Raw genomic sequence first — 19,594 nt, forward strand, 5'->3', positions numbered from 1 at the left:
AAACTGATGAGCCACTTCTGCGTGCTGAAATGACCAGAGGAGCAGGGGACAAAACATGAATGAAAGGGACAAAATCCCCCTCCCTTGAACACTCACTCATGAGGCTTAAACACCTAATTGCATGACCATACAATAAAATACGAACATTAAAACTGTAACAAATGACATGAGAAAAATTATAAAATCCAGTGATAGGAGGATCTGATTGGGTATCAACATGTCTTTGGAAAATGAAACATGTATCAATCTCTGAAGAGAAAGAGACATTCTGTCCACTGCCCACTAAACACTTAATGAAAATTTCATATTTTATCTTTTCTGCTTCTGAAATGCTTCACAATGAAATAGCCAATGTGTTTATTTCTAGTGGCTTAGTGTGCTAATTGAAAAATATGTCAGAAGGTTTTTAAGAGGAATGGAACTACAATACCAAAAGGAGGTAGATCTTGCATGGACATAAGTTCATCAAGTACATTGCAGTTTTGTTCCTTTGACAAACCTATGCAACTCCTCTCAGTCTCTACTTTCTCACTTGCAAAGTCATGATCACATCTTTCTGCAGGAATCCTCTGAGAAGCTTAAGAGTAACATACATGAAAAGGGCACTGTGACCATGGCCAGTAGCATAGAAAACATGACACAGAAAGAGAGGATAAAATGTTGAAAAAGAACCCATTACTGAATCAGTCCTTACCAATCACTCCAAGCTAAAGTTCATGCCAATATTATCAGAGACATTAAACTTAGAACCCTAAAACAAAAAATGCTGGAAAACGCTTTCTGCAATAAATAACCATGAGATTCAACTCAATTGTTATTCAGAAATGAAAATAGTACAGTTTCAAAGAAAATAATGGCCAGCTTTTATTTTTTTGCTTTAAAATGTAGATTCAAGGACAGTGGAATAAAAGTGAAATTGGGAAAAGTTCAACTGGAAAGAAACATTCAACCAGAAGAGCTGGGTAGCCATTCTCACTGGAGCATATATCATTACAGGTATCACATTTCCACTTCAGAAGGCTTTACATTTGTTATTGATTCCACGAAGAATTGATTTAATGAAGAGCGCTCCTTGTGGCATGCAGGCTCCCTGGCTGCTTGTCTTACTTGATAAATGGGGCCATTTGGGGAAATCACGGCCTTCAGGAGACATTTTTACCAAGTCCAATTAGACAGGATCATTCAGTGTTTTTCTTCCAGGATTTCAGTACAGGCTCTCCAAAGATGTTCAGGAGCTTTTGTAAATAGCACTTGTCTGCAAAATGTCCTGAAACACTCTCCTCTGAAGTAAGTCCACCGCACTAAATAACAAATTCCAACTTTTGGCTTGTCACCTTCTCAGCTTAAAAGCAGGGCAGCAGTTACAAGCCAGACTGCACATTGAGAAAATACAGCAAGGCTTTCCAACCCAGTCAAGAAACGAGTACTATAGAACCAAGCTTACATATATATTGAGAGAGAACTGTCCCGTTTAATCAATGATCTATTTTCTTCAGATTTTCGTTACTTGGAAAAAACACATAGAATAAGAAACTCCTCAGTTCTATTACTGCAAACATTTTTATTAAAGAATGAATGCATTTATGCTAAAGGTTTGTTTACATATGTTGTAAAGCAACAAGCGTATCTTCAAGAAACGAGCCCTCCTCAATATGACTCCATGCTTATTACACATGCTGAACACTGGACCCACGAATAGAGGGCACACGTACAGACACAGGACATTTACTCAGACACACAGAAGGACAGACCAGAAGACTGACACCACCATTCACTACACCAGATTAACTCTCATTTAAGGCTTCCAAGGTGCCCAAGGGCTCCTACCATTCCCTCGACTGAAAACAGTTTCTTGGAAGGAGAGGAGCTGCATGACCTTGGGAATTCACCATCTGAGCCTTGGCCTTAAATGCATATACTTTAACATCTTCAACTTCATTCAACGGTGACTCGTTATGTGTACATTAAAAGATTGGTGAAACTGAGATAGCTCAGGTTTAGGGAGAATTCTGCATTTATAGCACAAATAAGTGGGCAACTCTGACCCTACGGGATTGCCAAGTTTAAGGTCACAAACTTCTGTTCAGATAAAGATGTGGACATTGGTTCTCTAGTCTAATTTATCTAACTCATCTTTGTAATGTTCAATGAAGCAAAGTTTCCTAAGTGATGTCAAAGCAGATTCGAAGCTTGTCATGAAGGACTCGTCCGACGGGAACATTACCTGAACATTCCCATCACACAGCCTTGGAAAGGAGCGGGGAAGAACACATACAGCTTTCTCACTCGACGACTTACTCCCCTTCTCCAGGGTTTCTGTCTTTGTGGTTGTGTTGAATTTAATGTTTGTTTGTGTTTCTTTTGCTGGTTTTCTTTATCCCTTCATGTGTCCTGCAGTGTAGGTTAAACATTCACCTTTCTCAGGATGTTGGAGGGAAGAGAGGGTGGACAAGGGAAGGGTTATTAGTAGTTGCAAGTACTCTAAGAAAACAGATGAAGTGAATACAATAAGAGGATACTACGTGATATATCCATGTACATAAAAAGCTTTAACTGTGAATTAACTGCCAACTATCAGGTCGTTAGTCGTAAAGCTCAATCAAGTCTGTGCTGATGTACATACTGAGGAGAAAGTCTGAGGCATGCTATAGGAGAGGAGCTCTCAGGACCATCAGGAGGCATCCCTGCATCTGAACCAAGGATCCTACAGGTGCTGTTGACATTCCTGCTGCATCTTGTAAGGCAGATTGGAATGGTTCTCCGAATAACAGCCATGGAGTATTTGCCTGAGAGTGGTGGAAATCGGCTTGGGGCTCTCCCACAGGGAGGCATTACGAAATGAGAGAAAAAAAAAAAAAGAATAGTAAGAAGAGAGTCTAGAACCTTCCTCCCCATCCACACTCCCACCTTTCTCACAGTCAGAGCAGCAGCAGATTTCAATGTCACGTAATTACTTTAATGATACATCTCTTTAGATTTAGAATTGCTCTTCTGAATTTAAAAAGCATGGTCAGCCAATGGTTTGGCAGTCTTTGCAACCCAAATTGGAATCATCGTGACTTCATCTAGATTTTGAATTCCATGACCCATGCTGCCATCGCCAAGGCATCGTAAGTTCATTCAGCCATCATCAGATTCCAATTCCTGGGAGACCTCTTCGGAGGAACTGTTCCTGTGGATCCGGCCGTCACTCTTCATGCTGTGGAAAGTCTTCCTGAAGGCTTCCATCATGGCGTGAGCCAGCTTCTTGGCCTCAAGCTTGCTCTCACACTCCACAGCGTGGCAGTCCATCTGGTAGGACAGGTCGTCGTTGATCTCTCTGTAGACCCAGGCAAAGATGTTGGGGCTGACGTTGTGGTCGGCAGTGCAGTAGGCGATGCGGGCCACCTGGAAGGTATCCATGTGAACTGTGGCCTCACCTTTGTGGTCAAGGTGATGGAGCCACACTTGGAATGGTCGGATTTCCAGGAGGGCATTGGCTGGAAAGACATCTTCTCGGGCCAGTGTGTGCTTCTTCCAGAGCTCAATGACTGGCTTCTCTGTGCAGCCTGACAAAAACTGCATGCCTGACGTGGAGACTTTCCCTAGGTAGGTAACCTGCCGAGAGAGGAAAAGAAAAAGAGGAAGTCAGCAGTCGGCTCCTCATTCTAATAAGCTGACTAGATGTCCTCACCCAGTCATATGAACACATCAGAGGTGCAAAGACTTCTGGAAGAGTAGCTTTCTTCAGAATCAGTAACTGTTCTTTCTCCCAAGTTGCCTATTTAGAGAATGTATTGAACAATTTTAAACAGAGGCATATTTTCTAAAACTTATTTTTATTATTAGGGGGAGATGAATATAGAGGGAAGAGACAGAAAGAAGGGTGGAGGGGAAAAGGAAGAGATGCAGGAAAGGCGAGGAAGAGGGAAAGACAGGGAGAGGAAGGGAGAGAGATGAGAGGGAGAGAAAGAGAAACAGGGCAGCTATCCTTTATTCGCCAAAAGATTGCAGGGCCATGGCCGACTGAGCCATCGCTACTGTTTCTGAAGGTCCATGCTAGCATGAAGCTAACATTGAGATCAACGCCACACATTCACACGTGGTGAACAGGCATCTTGATCAGGGTCTTAATCACGAGGCAAAACCCCAGTCTGCAGGCCGCAATCTATGAAATATGATTTCCACACAACCACCCTCCTGCATCTCATATTAAAATGACTGATTCTGATGTTTTGCATAATTTAGCATTTCTTTAAAATCACAAAGTTATTCAGTTTATGTTCACCCAAACGCACACAGAATTTCATTAATAATAGGAGGGAATCAAAAGGATGATGCCAATTAAAACAAAATTCATCTTCTACTCTACCCTCGTTTTCCTTCCAAATCTTTCAATGTTTGATTTACTTAGACTGACTGCTTGCAGCAAATGCCAAGGACACAAAAGTGGTTCTATTTAAATTACAGCCTAAAGCATGATTGTTTCCCCTCCCAAGATAATTTTGAAAAACATAGCAACGCCAAGTTATTTTTCAACTGAACAGTTTTGAACTGATGGGCATCTGGTTATGTGATAATAAATGAAAGATCTGCACATGTGTTAAGACTAGAATGCTGGCTTATCAAATAGTTGGACAAGCAGCAATAAAACTAACAAAAATAATTCCAAGCGGTACAAATAGTGTCTTTGTAAGAATTTGTTCAGGAAGGGATTTTCATTCTTTCTCTATCTTTCATCAAAATGGATGGAATTGTTACTTTGTGGGCATAGGCATTATAAAATGCACAAGACTTAAGGGATCAGTTAGAAAATCATGTGAAAGAGTTTATAATTAGATTTAAAATTAATGACCTGGGGCCCAGCGCAGTGGCACAAGTGGTTAAGGTCCTCGCTTTGCACGCCCGGGATCCCATATGGGCGCCGGTTCTAATCCTGGCAGCCCTGCTTCCCTTCCAGCTCCCTGCCTGTGGCCTGGGAAAGCAGTCAAGGATGGCCCAAAGCTTTGGGACCCTGCACCTGCGTAGGAGACCCGGAAGAGGCTCCTGGCTTCAGATCGGCATAGGATTGGCCCGTTGCGCTCACTTGGGGAGTGAATCATCGGACGGAAGGTCTTCCTCTCTGTCTCTCCTCTCTGTATATCCGCCTTTCCAATAAAAAAATAATAATAAAAATAAATCTTTAAAAAAATAAAATTAATGACCTGGATACAAATATTGTGAATGTGAGAGGGGAAAGGCCACAAATGATGCATGGAAACTGTGAGAACAAATCACATTGACTTCAAAATAATGTTTATATTTAGAGGTCTATAAAAGCTAAATACCAAAAAAATGTGGAAAACAGAAGTTAAGTGATACTGCTTCTTTTTGGGTTTTGGTCATAAGACAAACGGAAGTTAGTTTAACAAGTGAAAAAGATAACCTCTTGGTAAAGATGTATCAGTGTGCACATCCTGGAAACATTCACTAAAATGCACACTAGCAATGTGCCAGGCCAAAGTGCTAGGAAAGGCTGACGGGAATTATGGGTCCAAATCATGGGAAAGAAGAAATGATTGAAAGCCATGTTAATTTCTCATTCCATAATTCCCCAGGTTGGTGGGTCAGGGCAGACCCCAACTGATCATGCTGTAAGGTAGACTAACAAGATAGGGCCATAGGACCCTAAGCTGCTTCAGCACATGGAAGAGTGTGTCCTGTTGGTAGAAGGCTTCACAGAGGATGCTCACTGATTTCAAGGTATGCGACCTCCAAACTGAGAAAGGAGCCCAGCCAAGGAGACCAGCTAAGGAGACACACCAGGAAAGGCATAACTGCCATTATGGGAGGTCCCAACCTACTTGGGCAAAAAGGCTATCCCAGCTCACCACACAGCAGGCAGTAGCACAGACAGGCCTGGAGAAGAGGCTGGAGAAACGCCACTGGACCCCCCTGGACAAATCAGGCATGTACTCACGGGACCCTGTTGCTCCCAATGTCAATGAGGGTCAAGGGTATCTAGGAGCCAAGAGAACTCGGAAAGTTACCTGCTAGAAGAGAAAATTAAATGACAGAAAACAAGATAGAACAGTCCCCAGTGAGAACTGACTAACAGCAGAAATACAGCCTTGAGGCAAGGGTGGCATGCAGGAGTAGAGGACTGGAGGGAGGTGGGAATGACAGTCACTACTTGGCAATAGGGAGACAAATGAACCAAACGGCGCAAGTGCCTACACTCCCCTAGGAGAACAAGCAATTGAGCATCTTACTGTCAGCCCGGATGGGAGTCAAAGCACAAAGATGGATTTGTTTCATGAATAAAATGTACCAAAAATGTGTTTTCTGTTTACGTGAGTTTAAAAGATCTTACTATTTTTCTACTAACTTTATTATTTTTCACATTGAAGTGAAAATTCACAGCGTTTAAAATCAACTATTTGAACAAGCCCATTTCAGTAGCATTGAGTAAAACGTACACTACACCACAATGATCAAGGACTAGTTCCCAAATATTTTCATCATTCTCAAAGGACACTTCACACACATATTGGGCAGTTGATTCATCTCTCACCCTCCCCTTCAGCTCCTGGCAACCACTGATGTACTCTCTGTCCTTCGGATTTAGGGTTCTGGATACACCACAAAAATGAAATCAGACAGTTGGTGACCTCTTTTGCCTGGCTTCTTGATTGGGCGTAGAATCTTCAAGCTTCAAGCAAGTTAGTAGTCGGTGTTGGTATTCCCAACTTTCTTACGCCGTCTTTGCTGTTGAATAGTTTACATACACAGGTGCTGCTGAGAGAATTTGGGGAAGGTGGCAGTGTAAGAAGCACCAGGACTCTGTTTGCCAGCCAGACAGCAGCATTAGCAGAATCTGTCTACAGCGCCGACCTGGAAAGTTGGGAGTCTACTGAGGGTTTGTGAAGCTTAGAAGATGAATCGCAGCTTCTTGCGCTCAAGTTCCAGTCCTAGCGGAATAGCAGCTGCTCAGCTCCAACCCCAGCCAAGTGACAGGCAGTGGTTGCACGTGTATCCAGAGCTATCCACACACATTCAGGTCCTGCACACCGAACACCTGATTGCTGGTTGCTGCTCCTACCAGGGAGCTGCACAGAGGCAAGCTGCCATCAACACTGCACCCGCCCTCATGGTGCCCAGCCCCCTTCAGGCAGAAAACAGGGAGACAGAACTTTCTTCTGCCCCTTCACTCTTTTTTTTTTTTGTTGTTGTTTTGTTTTTTGTTTTTTGAGAACTAGGCATCAACGCTAGGCCATAGAGGAAAAAGTAACTAAAAATACACAGATGCCCAGGGAAGCCTTAGGCTCAGAAGAGACTGGAGTAGACTTGAAATTTATACCTCACTAACCAATGCCACACAGACAGCCTACCAGAATGAACAAATGAACAAAGAAAAATCAATGCCGAAGACTACAAGTCTCAAGGGAAAGGGGAGAAATCAGACTTCTAGAATTATCACAGCAGATCTGAGTATCTAATTTTCACCATGGTGATAACAATCCACAACACAAAGAAACAAGAATCTCTGCCTCAAGAAAACGGAAAAAAGTCAATAAAAAAAAACTGCTCCTGAGAAATACCTAATGTCAGAGCTACTTGATAAAGACTTAACAGCAACCATTTTACAGGTGTCCAAAGGAATGTGGAGACATTCATAAAGCCACTGTAGGAACAAAATGAAAACTAAAACAAAAATACTTAAAAGGAAACAAAAAGAAGTTTTGGAGTTGAAAATATAAAATGGAAATTAGTAACTCACTAGAAAATATCAAGTAGATTTGAACAGACAGAAGGAACAGAACACAGAGCTCGGAGATAAACATTTACATGTGTAATCAAATGATTTTCAACAAGGATGCCAAGATCACTTATGTGAAAAGACAATCTTCTCAGCAAACAGTACTGGGAAAACTGCATTTCCACATGGACACAAATTAAGTTAAATTTCTGTGTAATGTCATATCAAAATATTAACTCAAAAAGGATCTAATAGCTAAATGATCTGTAAAACTATTTTTAAAGAGATTTATTTACCCATTTGTAAGCTGGAATTACAGAGACAGAGTGGCCTTCCATTTGCTGATTCACTTCCCAGATGGCTACAACAGCCACGGCTGTGCCAGATTATCGTGAAGCATTAAGAGATTCCTCTGGACTCCCATGTGGTGGCCAAGGCTCAAGTGCTTGGGTCATCTTCCATTATAATTCCCAGGCACATTAACAAGGATCTGGATTGGAAGTGGAATAGCCAGGCCATGAAGTGGTGTCCATATGGGATGCTGGAGTTTCAGGCAGGCCCACCTCACATAAAACTTACAGGAGAGGGCCTGGTGCTATGGACTAGCAGCTGAAATCTTTGCCTTGAATGCGACGGGATTCCATATGGGCACCGGTTCTAATCCCAGCAGCCTGGCTTCCCATCCAGCTCCCTGCTTGTAGCCTGGGAAAGCAGTCAAGGACGGCCCAAAGCCTTGGGTTGCTGTACCCGCGTGGGAGACCCAGAGGAAGTTCCTGGCTCCTGGCTTCAGATAGGCGCATCACAGGCTGTTGTGGTCACTTGGGGAGTGAATCAGTGGACAGAAGATCTTCCTCTCTGTCTTTTCTCCTCTCTCTCTATATGAAAATATTTGCAAATCATATATATGATACGGTAGTAACACCCAGAATATAACAATAAATAGGAACTCAATCCCAAGCTGGACAAAGCACATTAATAAACACTTTTCCAAACGAGATGCACAAATGAACAATAAGCACAGGGATACATTCCCACTAACCCCTGAGCAGAGCAAAACTGAAATGGGATATCACCCCTAACAGGATGATTGTATTAAAAGCACATAAAGCACGTGTTGGTGGGGCTACAAAGGGGATGTTTGTGCACCGTACAGCCACTATAGAAAACAGTATGGTGATCGCTCACAAAAGCCAACATAAAACTATCGCATGATCTCTTCTTCAGGCATGCATTCAAACTATCTGAAAGCACGGTCTTCAGGAGTTAAATACAGCAGTTCACAGCAGCCTGATTCACAATGGTGAAATGTGGAAGCAACCCAGGCACCTACGACAGATGAAATGGATAAGCAAAGGGCAGTGTACACATGCAAGTGGACATTAGGGAACCTCCGCAGGGAAGGAAATTCTGGAACACGCTACAGCATGAATGAACTTCAACGACATGATGCGACTTGAAATAAGCCAATCACAAGAAGACAAACTCTGGGGATTCCTTGGAAGAGTCAACTCAGAGACCGTTACCAGGGCGGTGCTCAGGGCTTTGGGGATGACGGGAGTTTCTGTCGGATTGGGACAGGGTTCCAGTCCGGTGGAATGAGAGGAGTTGCTGGGATGGATGGCAGAGAGGGAGACCGTACAGCATGAATGTAACAATAACACTGAAATTTCACTTAAAATAGTTATGGTGATGATGTTTATGTTCTGTGTATTTACGTTTATAATTACAAAACAACATAAAAGCACATGAGTTAATCTAGTTTCAGTGTTGGAAGCGAAAGTGTGTTCTTCTCATTATGTACTGAAACAAACAATTGCTATGTTTACATGTGATAAAAAACATTCTTTGCAGGGAGGGTAATTTCCTTCATTTGCTCTGAGTCCTTTCTGATTTTTTTCTCACTGATACACATACATGCTTTTTTCTGTTACAGAAGCTGTAGATAATTCACCACAACATAAAGCAATTTTATAGTATCAGAACTTTGAGAGCTAAGAAAAATACACTAGTCTTTATTTATTACCTACAAAGATTTTAAAAGAAATTAAGCTTTTTTTTTTTAATTTTGGAGATGTGCTCAAGAAGAAAATGAACAACTTTTATTAATTCAAAGAGTTTAATAATCTTATAAGTAAAGTTAGTTAGTAAGATGTAAACATCTATGATATCAGTTTTTAAGACACTGAGATATAACCTAACATACAGGTGTCATATTTTGGTATTAAACTTATTATAAAAGTAACCTTGACTTAATGGTCCAGTTTCACTAGTGGTGCTAAGTACCAAGCAAAATGTCTCAACTGTTTACATATGAGTGTGTTGGCAGCCAATCAAACCCAGAATACTTCACGGTAATAACCTTCATGTCATGCTTTACATGTATTCATTAGACCCACCACCAGCCCCGTAGATCCAAGTGCAGTAATATCATCTCTCTAATTCTTACATCCTGGAGTTAAGACAGGGCAGGCACAGCAGCTCTGAGCCAGCGTGCACACGGCAAAGCACTGGGATTTAAGCCACATTGTGATGGCTCAGAAAAACAGCACAGATGAAATAGTCTAACAAGATGTCTGATGAATTTCTAGACCAACTTTCTTTTTATTTAAGATTTATTTTTATTGGAAAGACAGACTAACAGAGAGAAAGACAGACATAAAGATCTCATCTCTGCTGGTTTATACTCCCCAAATGGCTGCAGCAGCCAGAGCTGAACTGATTTGAAGCCAGGAGTTAGGAGCTTCTTCTGGGTCTCCCATGCAGGTGCATGGTCCCAAGGCTTTGGGCCATCCTCTACTGCTTTTCCAGGCCACAAGCAGGGAGCTTGTGGAGTAGCTGGGACACAAACTGATGCCGACATGTGATACCTGTGGTTGCAATTTAACCACAATATGTGAGATCAGATTAGAGTCACTTTTTTGACACCACTTTTCAGCAGTTTATTTACTAATTTTACATTTAGAATCCCTTTATCTAAATATAAAAAATGAGTAAGAAAAACTTGGCTTCATACAAACATCCCCCTCACAACAAATTAACAGAAATCTATTGTCTATCATTTTTGTGTATCACATTCCTTTCTGTGCGAACATATGCCCAGTTATTCTGCATAAAAATGATTTCAGTTCAAAATTTCAGAAAGTGAAATTCAGACACTTCTTAAAATTCTCAGAAAAAAAATGGAGGCATACGTGCACAAAGTATGATTTATTGAATCATAGCAACAAAAGACAAAAAAACCCTTTAGGAACCTCAGGCAGTTCACATCTCACTAAGTGTTTTCATGAACAAAGAAACACCAAGGCAATCAACCAGCACTAATCCTGAATATTCCATTAGCTTCATCTTGCCTAGCACAGGACCCTAAGCGTGCAAATGGGGGAGGGCTGAGGGAGGGTTGTGTGACAACTCCCCTCCAGTCTTACTGCCGTGGGCCCACAACTACATCAAACAAGACCTGGAGGCATGTCAGCTGGGATTTGCAAGCACAGACTCAAGGGCCCCAGGACAAGCAGCAAACACACTCCTGAGAGCAGAGAATGTTGGATTCTCTGGTAGTACCAGCTCCATCTCTGTGGCTTGACAGCACAGCCTCTGCTCAGCGCAGGCCTCCGCAAGGCTCTGGCTAAGCCTTGTCTGCAGTCAAATACGCTGGAGCCACTCATTCTTTCCCAAACAGTCCCTGTAATGAACTCCCCTGAGGCTCCTAGGGGGTCTGAGCCACATAAAATAGGAGTCAGGGGGTCTAATTTAGGATGCTGCGTAAACTTTAGGAAATCCATGACAGTTTTGCTTTATTGTCTACACAGGGTTAACAGTCTCCCTCAGAATGACCCTGAAAATAAGGCCCACTGTATTCCACAATCCTGACTTGGGTCTGTGCACTTTCCCCCAGTAAGTCAACTATTATAGCTGTCCCATGTATTCTTTCATATTCCCATCGAGTTATCCAAAGCTTGTCATCGCCCATATGGTTGACTTAAAGTCACTGAAAAACACATTTTGGTCTTTTTTTTAAAAAAAAAGTGGATTTTATCTTTATCTTCCTGTCCATAAAAAATACTAATATTTTAACATTTCTATTAAAATACAGTTTTATGAAATTCCCCTAATGGCTCCAATTTCCAAGAAAAATGGAGCAAAAGGTTTTTCTTTTGTAATAGTGTCTCCACGCCTGGCTGCTTTTATCAAACACTGCAATCGCTAAGTCCATCCACGCTGCAGCCAAGGACAGGTGTGTGCATCTCAGGAAGCAGAGCTCTCAGACACGAAGAGCCTGGGGAGGACACTATGCCATGGAGAGACGGATACAAAGCCACGGCAAGAGAGGGGGATTAGCATTGGTGTCTTACGAAACAGAGGGGTCATTAGTCATGGAATTCATGGTAGGCAGTACTTTGAATATTCTCAACTCAAATGGCAACTCTTGGAGATCATAGATAACCTTAACATCCTGAGATGATTTCAAGGTATATAAATATATAGAAACATCACACTGTGCTCCATAGGTGTGTATAATTATTAACTGTCAATTTTATAAAAGGTCTCAAAATACCAGACTGCTTAGGATATACATGTGTAAATACAAGGCACATCCTATGTACATGCTAATCAACAGAGACTCTGTAGAATGGGACACCATGCTTGCTGAATTCTGTATCAACAGTTCTTCTGGACTGCCTCTTTTTCAAGGGGGTTCCGTTCTGTCATGCTCCTGCAGGGGCAAGTCCTTTCTATGAGCAAGAACACAGGATTCAATGTGCAGAGCTGTTGCAATAGGTTCTGCCCCCCAACAGAGCTGAGCGCCAAGGTCAGTTCCTGTTGCCTTGCCCATCAATGAAAGAGACCAATGTTTCTTAGATGAATAGGTCCCTTCTCAGATCCATCCTTAACAGTTGCAATACCCCAGAGCAACAGAGTAGACAGGAAACACCAAGCCACAAAATTGGTCACTCAATTTGTCCAAAATGATATACAGACTTAAAAAAAAAAAAAGCTACTGCCACCCAGGTTGCCTGAATGAACAAAGGGAATTGCAAAATGGCAGGAAGAGTCTTCATGAGGAGTTTACAATGAGCTGGAAATATGCAAGAAATATGAGTACTCTCTCTGGTGGCACAAATGGGCAAAGGGTAGGAAATTTATGAGAAGTGAATCATTCTGAGAAAAAATAAACAGCAAAAATATGACAATTTTCCCATCATGTGTCATTCAATGGTTATAAACAGATGCCCCCAGCAAAGATCGTTGCGCCATCTGTAAATGGGGTTTGCCCAACAACTCTGAAGAACGTATTTGAGAACACTGACAGGGAGTGGATGCAAACAGAGGTTCTGGAGCCCAAGGGCCAATCAGAGCGTCTGCAGCACTCCCAGTTGGGGATCAGGAGAGATCAGCGTCCTTAGAATCTCTGCTTGCCATCCAGGAGTTTTCCAAGCCCTCAGCCAGCTCTTCATTCATGCAGCACCATGCCCTGCTTGTTCGTGCCAAAACACTGCCTGGCATCCACAGCTAAGAGACACTCACTATTCCCTTCTCTCGGTGGCCAGTTTGTATTTCCTTCTGATTTGAAAAGCCCCTCTTTCAACCCTGAAGCAATTCAGGCTAGCATGTAAACGACAGAGACTCCTATCTCAGAAGTGAAGTGGGAATTTCTGGACCTTTCCAGCCTTCCAAACTGTACGGCCCCAGCTTTACAAGCCCGGTTTTCTCTCAGTTTTCTTCTGGGTTTCCCTAAGATGGACACATCAAGCCCTGAGATTCTCTGGAGGCTTTTCCTGAGACATGGAATGCCATTGCTGTTTCACTGTCTATAGAAGGCTTTGTTTTTCCAGCTGATAGAAAATAACACGGTATCAACAGAATAAGAAAATTCAATCAAGCATCCTAATGGCCTTTGGGTTACAGGGCAGAAGATAAGACAAAGAAAAACTGCTCTCCACCCTGGACCAAACAGCAGAGTCAAACTCTTCTCCACATCAAATCCACCTGCACAATTCAGGGAAAGCTGGGAGACAAAAACACAGAGATTTAGGATGCCATGTTGAATCTGCCCCTTCCTTTCTGGCCCCATAAGGTCCTCTAACGAGGGAGGATCAACGTGTCAATGACCTGATGACAGCATGAAACCTGATCTTCTACTTATGAACATGAAACAGTACCATGTGCCTTAAACTGTAAAAATGTACTGAAGTACAAATCCTGTTCATAGTGAAATCTACAAAATTATTGTTGGTGCTAGGGCAATGGCTCAACTGGCTAATCCTCTGCCTTGCAAAGCTGGCATCCCACATGGGCACTGGCTTATGTCCTGGCTGCTTCACTTCTGATTCAACTCCCTGCTGGTGGCCTGGGAAAGCAATGGAGGATGACCCAAAGACTTGGGACCCTGCACTGGCATGGGAGACCCGGAAGAAGCTCCTGGCTCCTGGCTGTGGCTTCGGATCGGCTCAGCTCTGGCTGTTGCAGTCATCTGGGGAGTAAACCAGCCAACAGAAGATGCTTGTCCCTATATCTCCTTACCTCTACAAATCTGCCTTTCCAATAAAAAATAAATAATTCTAAAGAAAAGAAATTATTGTCAACAAAGCAATAAATTTGGGTGCTTGAGAACAGTGAAGAGATGAAACAGTGCAGGCGTTCAGTGGACGCAGCCTCTGATTCCTGCCCGAGCGGCATGGGAGCAGCTGCTAACACTTAGCCAGGGCTCGCAGCACCTCGGGAGGTGGACAGAATGCTTTATGTGAATCAGCAATTCCCCCAACAACTCTGCAAAGTAGGTCCCATTACATGCGATTCTAGAAATTAGAGAGCTAGAAGAGATTAGGTGACTTGCTGAAGGGCACAGAGTCACCAGAACTTGAACCTCAGTGGCAAGACCCAGTCCCTCCCACAATGGTGACACTCTAACTGCCCTCAGAGCTGCTCCCCTTAGACTTGTGTCAAGCCTGACTTGCAATAAGGTACCAACTGGCTCTTCCGGAGGTTCCTGTCCAGTTCTACCATCACCCAACATGGAATTAGAGGGTCCTTAAAGGGCCCACTGAAATAACAGAGAACTGGTAGCTTGTGAACGCTCTTAAGTGTTTCAAAAGGACTGAAAAGCCTGTCTTCGAAAAATGTCTGTTGTATGAAATATTTTACAGCAAATAAAGAATTCATGGTTATCTGATGTTATTTGTTGGGAAAATGCAATTAGTTGGGAAAGCACGATTAGCTGAAACACAGTGCCTTTGAAAGAAAATTTGCATCCATCCAATGAGTAACCAATGATCAAAACCAGGCACCCGTTTTCCACTGAGAGGTCAGTGACTGAGGACCCACCAGTGACAGAGAAGCCTTTCGGCTTGGTCTAACATTCTGAAAAATGTTTCTTCCAATTCAGCATGTGATTGCCAGACCCAAGTCCTCTAACAAGCAATACTGTCAGATACAGTGATAGTAGACTATACTGTTTCACTTGGCTGGGCTCTGCAGCCCAGTTTTTGAGTGAAATGCCATTGAATGCTGATGTTCAGGTGACTCTTAATCATGGTCGCATAAATCAATCTTCATTGACTCTTAACCAAATCACTGACGATCTTAGGAAAAATAAAAATCCCAAACAGGAAGGAATTCTGCCTCCAAAAAACTCCACACACAAGACTTCAAAGTCAATTCTTCTGGAATTTTCCTGTCTACTTGTGTGTCTTAAAGATTTCTGGACTTGTCAATCTCCTTAAATAACACAAGTCATTCTTTGAGAATGTCTTAAAATATTTTTAAAATATTTCTGTCTGTATATCTGTGTGCAAATACAAACATGAATATATTCCTAAGAGTTCATAGAAAGTTAAATTTAAAGATAAGCTGAGCCCAGCGTGAGGTGTAATGGGCAGTTACTGTCTGAGATGCAGGAAAGGCCCTGATCATGGATTCCTAATGGCATCCAAGATGGATGTCTGTCCATGTCCTAGAAGCTCTGCTTCTACTGCAGCTGCCTGCAAACAGCACGGGAAAAGCATGGCAAGCTGTTCTTTGTCACTCATGTGGGAGACCTGGATGAAGTTGCTGCCTACAACCTGGTTGAGTACTAGCTACTGTGGTCATCTGGGCAATTAACTAGTGACTGGAAGACCTGTATATATATATACAGGTGTGTGTGTGTGTGTGTCTGTCTGTCTGTCTGTCTGTCTGCCTCTATCTATCTATCTATTGGGATTTTTTTCAAAAAAAGATAACTGTACACAGTTTTTTCAGAAAGTGTTTTTTATGTACTTTTCTAAACTCCTTTCATTTGTGTCTGCATCTCCATCCTACAGTTACTGTTTCTCTAGAGATTCCTGACTAAGCACTGTTGCGGTTGTGTTTTTACTACATAAAAGTTTGGTACTGCATCCACTCCTCAGTGGAAGAGCTTGCTACACTCCTTCTCCAAGGTCTCCCTAGTACAACTCTGTCCCCAAGTACACACATTCTCAAGTCAAGCTTTCACAGAAGATAATGGAATGCAGGAAAGGCCCTGATCATGGATTCCTAATGGCTGGCTGCTCTTTCTCCTTTCTACGTCTAAGAACCTCAGAGAAACGGATGCTTACGGGGAGGTAATGGAAGTGCTGATCTCATGACATGACAGTAAACTTTTTAGCATATGATGATGTCATAAACATGCACGAAAAGCCTGCTAGGAACCTGCACCATTCTAGGCAAAAACACATCTAGAAAACACATTTTAAAACTCTCTGACCTACAACACTTAAGCGCAAATAGTGCTTAGCACTTAAGTTACAAAACTAAGCATGACATAGTAAGAAAGGCTTTAAGAAGAGAATACAAAAGACTCTGGAAGCACCTTCACAAACACAGAAGATTCGTTTTGGATTCCTAAATATCTTTCCCCTCATATGGTACAACTGGGATGAAAGGTTTCCATGATGAGTTCATTTGCTTGATCAGGCCAAGTCCCAGAAAGGCTCATTAGTCTTTATACTCACTATAGCTTGGCTGCTCGAGATGCAGCTTTTATAGAGCAGATGGTTGAGGAGCTTTAGAAGCATGAACCAGGAGAAAGGAAGTGGGTGGGAGTTGGAAAGACACCAAGACAGAAGACACAAGATACATTTATCTTTAATCTTACAGCAAAAGTCTGAGCTGCATTAGGCTATCAAGGATGTATGTACGTGTGTACACATGTATATCTATCTATCTGAGAGGGGAGGAGATGAAGAGAACTGCAGACGAACAGACAAGGACAGCTGTGATGTGTCACTTCCTCCCTGGAGGCTCACATAGCCAGGGCGGAGTGAGGCCACAGCTGGGAGTCAGAAACTCAGTCAAGGTCTCCCACTCGACAGGGACTCAGCAACTCAAGCCATCACTGCTGCCTCCCAGCATTGGTATGCTATTGTGCCCTTCCCATTTTGCCTTCCGTGCTGGAGACCTTAATGGCCAATGCCTTGCAGAGATGATGTGGGCTGGTCTCCAAAGAGCAAGGCATGCAGCATCAGTCCTAAGGCCAGAGCTCCTTCCACAACTCAACTCTTCCTCTGCATCTTTTTGTTTACCCATTTCTTTAAACAGACCCATGTAAGGATTGGGAAAGTCATGCGAAGGTAACAGGTACCCAACCAAACCTTGTTAGACATTCTGAAAAGGCTCGGAGGTTAGAGGTCAGTTTATCATCCTTAATCTGTTAAGTTGTTAACTATCATTCAGGCATCAACAGGTGAAAGATGGAGACAGTACGCCCAGTTAGCAATACAGATTCATATCCCTGAAGAACTTTGAAACGGCACTTTACAAAGCAGACAATCCTTACTTCAAAGAATGGCTTAAACAAAACAATTATGTGTAAATTCAGTGCTCTCTCCCTCTTCCCTTGCACACTGTGTAACACACACATCCCTCAACAGGTGGTTAAAAGCAAGGAAAGGTCACCATGAGGGCACTGGACACGAGCCCCACGCTAGGGGCACTGCATCTCTGCTCAGCCATGCAGGCTCCGCGGTCATCCCCAGGGAGCCTCTTGGATCACAGCCAGCCACATTTTTCTACAGGATGTATTTTGAATCCATTTCTGTGAATTTTTTCAGCAGAGTTCCTTTATCCAACTCAAAGTAAGAGTGGACTACCTGTCCAGTGGCTAAGCCGGGAGAGGGGGCCAACTGCTGCCACTGCCCACAGCGTGACCCCTGCAAGTCCTCTGCTTAATATGTGCTGTCAAGTTTGGTCAGCTGATCAAGAGGAAGGAATGGGGCTGGATTCCCAACCCAAGCCTTCCCCTACCTTTTACGGAAAGCTTCTGTTACTCCCACAGGGACTGTCATGACCCAGAAAGCTTTACAGACCTCGTCTTAATATTTTAAAAACAACATCAGTAATGGTAGCAGGAGAGTCCAGCTCTTATAAAGTACCTATCATTTGGAGTGCAAATGTGCATGCCTTTACTGAGTGATACTCATTTACCTTAGCAACTTCATTAGTTTCCTTATTCAGAACTTTTATTTTTTTAACTGCTTAGTGCTTTCCTGCAAGGCTTAGCAGGACTTGATAGAATCTACACAAACATGAATAGAATTTTTTTGAGTAACTGTATCATAAGGGGAAAAGAAACTTACCAAGACTCAATACTGAGGAGGAAATAACTACTATTTCTGAGACATAACGAAAAGATGAACATTGTTTCAGCTGTTAATGTGGTGTGCTTCTCCCTAGCAGGTATGTAAGTAGCAGATGCATTCCTCTTATCCGTGTTATAACTTAGTTCTAATGAAGCAGGGTGATCGGAGAGCCCGTGCCTCACCGTGCACTTATTAAGCAATCTAGCGTGCAATTCATCCTGTCGACTGGCTCTGGGATGTGTGAAGCTTGGAAATATTGCCATTGTCACTGCCAAGGAAGGAGGCAATTTATCTGGAAAGCACTGAAGTGTGCCCCAGAAGACAAAGTCACTTAATAAAAATGACACCACACTGAAACACATATTCCCTCATCTGGCACTTTCCGGCGAGCCAAGCTTAAGATGGCCAAACTCAGCACTGTTCCATCTACTAGCACAGTGACAGTTTAACACATGACAATCTGATATCTGCACCCCTCCTCCTGCTTTCTGATCCAAAGAGCACACGGAAAAGGGACAGAAACTCAGCACAGCTCCCCGATCCCTAAAACACTCACAATGACAAAATTCTCTAAATGAGAAATCGATATTAACCATACTGCTTGAGAGTCATCTTGCCAAACGGATTCATAAGAAAAACACAGTGGCAGGGAAAAAAAAGTCACCAAGGTTAGTCCTTGTGGCACCTTGTCAACTCCACTTCCTCCGTGCACAACTCACTACAAATAAGCCCCAGAAGGCCCTAAACATTTAGAAGGAATAGTGTTGAGACAACATGTCAACGCAGGTAATTAACAAGGAAATAATCGTCTACAAGCAACAGCTACGAATGGACATCAGGAACGGTTTAAAACAGGAAAAGGGAGGTACATGATTATAGCTTCTGCATCAATGAGGATGGGCTCAGACAAAAATCCCTACATGAATGCTCATAGCAGCTTTATTTCTTTAAAAAAAAATATTTCATTTACTGTTATTGGAAAGTCAGATTTACAGAGAGGGAGAGATAGAAAGATCTTCCATCTATTGTTCCACTCCCCAAGTGGCCATAACAGCCACAGCTGCACTGATCCAAAGCCAAGAGCCCAGAGCCTCGTCCTGGTCTCCCACGTGGGTACAGGGTCCCAAGGCTTTGGGCCATCCTCTACTGCTTTTCCAGGCCACAAGCAGGGAGCTAAATGGAAAGCAGGATTGCCAGAACTAGAATTGGCACCCCTGTGCGATCCTGGTATGTGCAAGGCAAAGACTTTAGCCACTAGGCTACCGTACCAGGCCTGCAG

At 42.8% G+C, this 19,594-nt stretch overlaps 1 protein-coding gene across 2 annotated transcripts in view; it reads right to left on the minus strand.

Annotated features, from left to right (window-relative positions):
- Window positions 1-881: 881 nt before the first annotated feature.
- PID1 (phosphotyrosine interaction domain containing 1) overlaps window positions 882-19,594 on the minus strand; it is a 230,779-nt gene continuing 212,066 nt past the window's right edge. For both annotated transcript variants that reach the window (XM_040982847.1, XM_040982848.1), the window contains exon 3: window positions 882-3,597. In XM_040982847.1, coding sequence (XP_040838781.1) covers window positions 3,121-3,597 — 477 coding nt within the window. In that variant the 3' untranslated portion in view covers window positions 882-3,120. The remainder of the gene's footprint in view (window positions 3,598-19,594) is intronic.

The sequence above is a fragment of the Ochotona curzoniae genome, unplaced genomic scaffold (genome assembly GCF_017591425.1).
Source record: "Ochotona curzoniae isolate NIBS_2020 unplaced genomic scaffold, NIBS_Ocur_1.0 contig_3643, whole genome shotgun sequence".
Taxonomy (NCBI): domain Eukaryota; kingdom Metazoa; phylum Chordata; class Mammalia; order Lagomorpha; family Ochotonidae; genus Ochotona; species Ochotona curzoniae.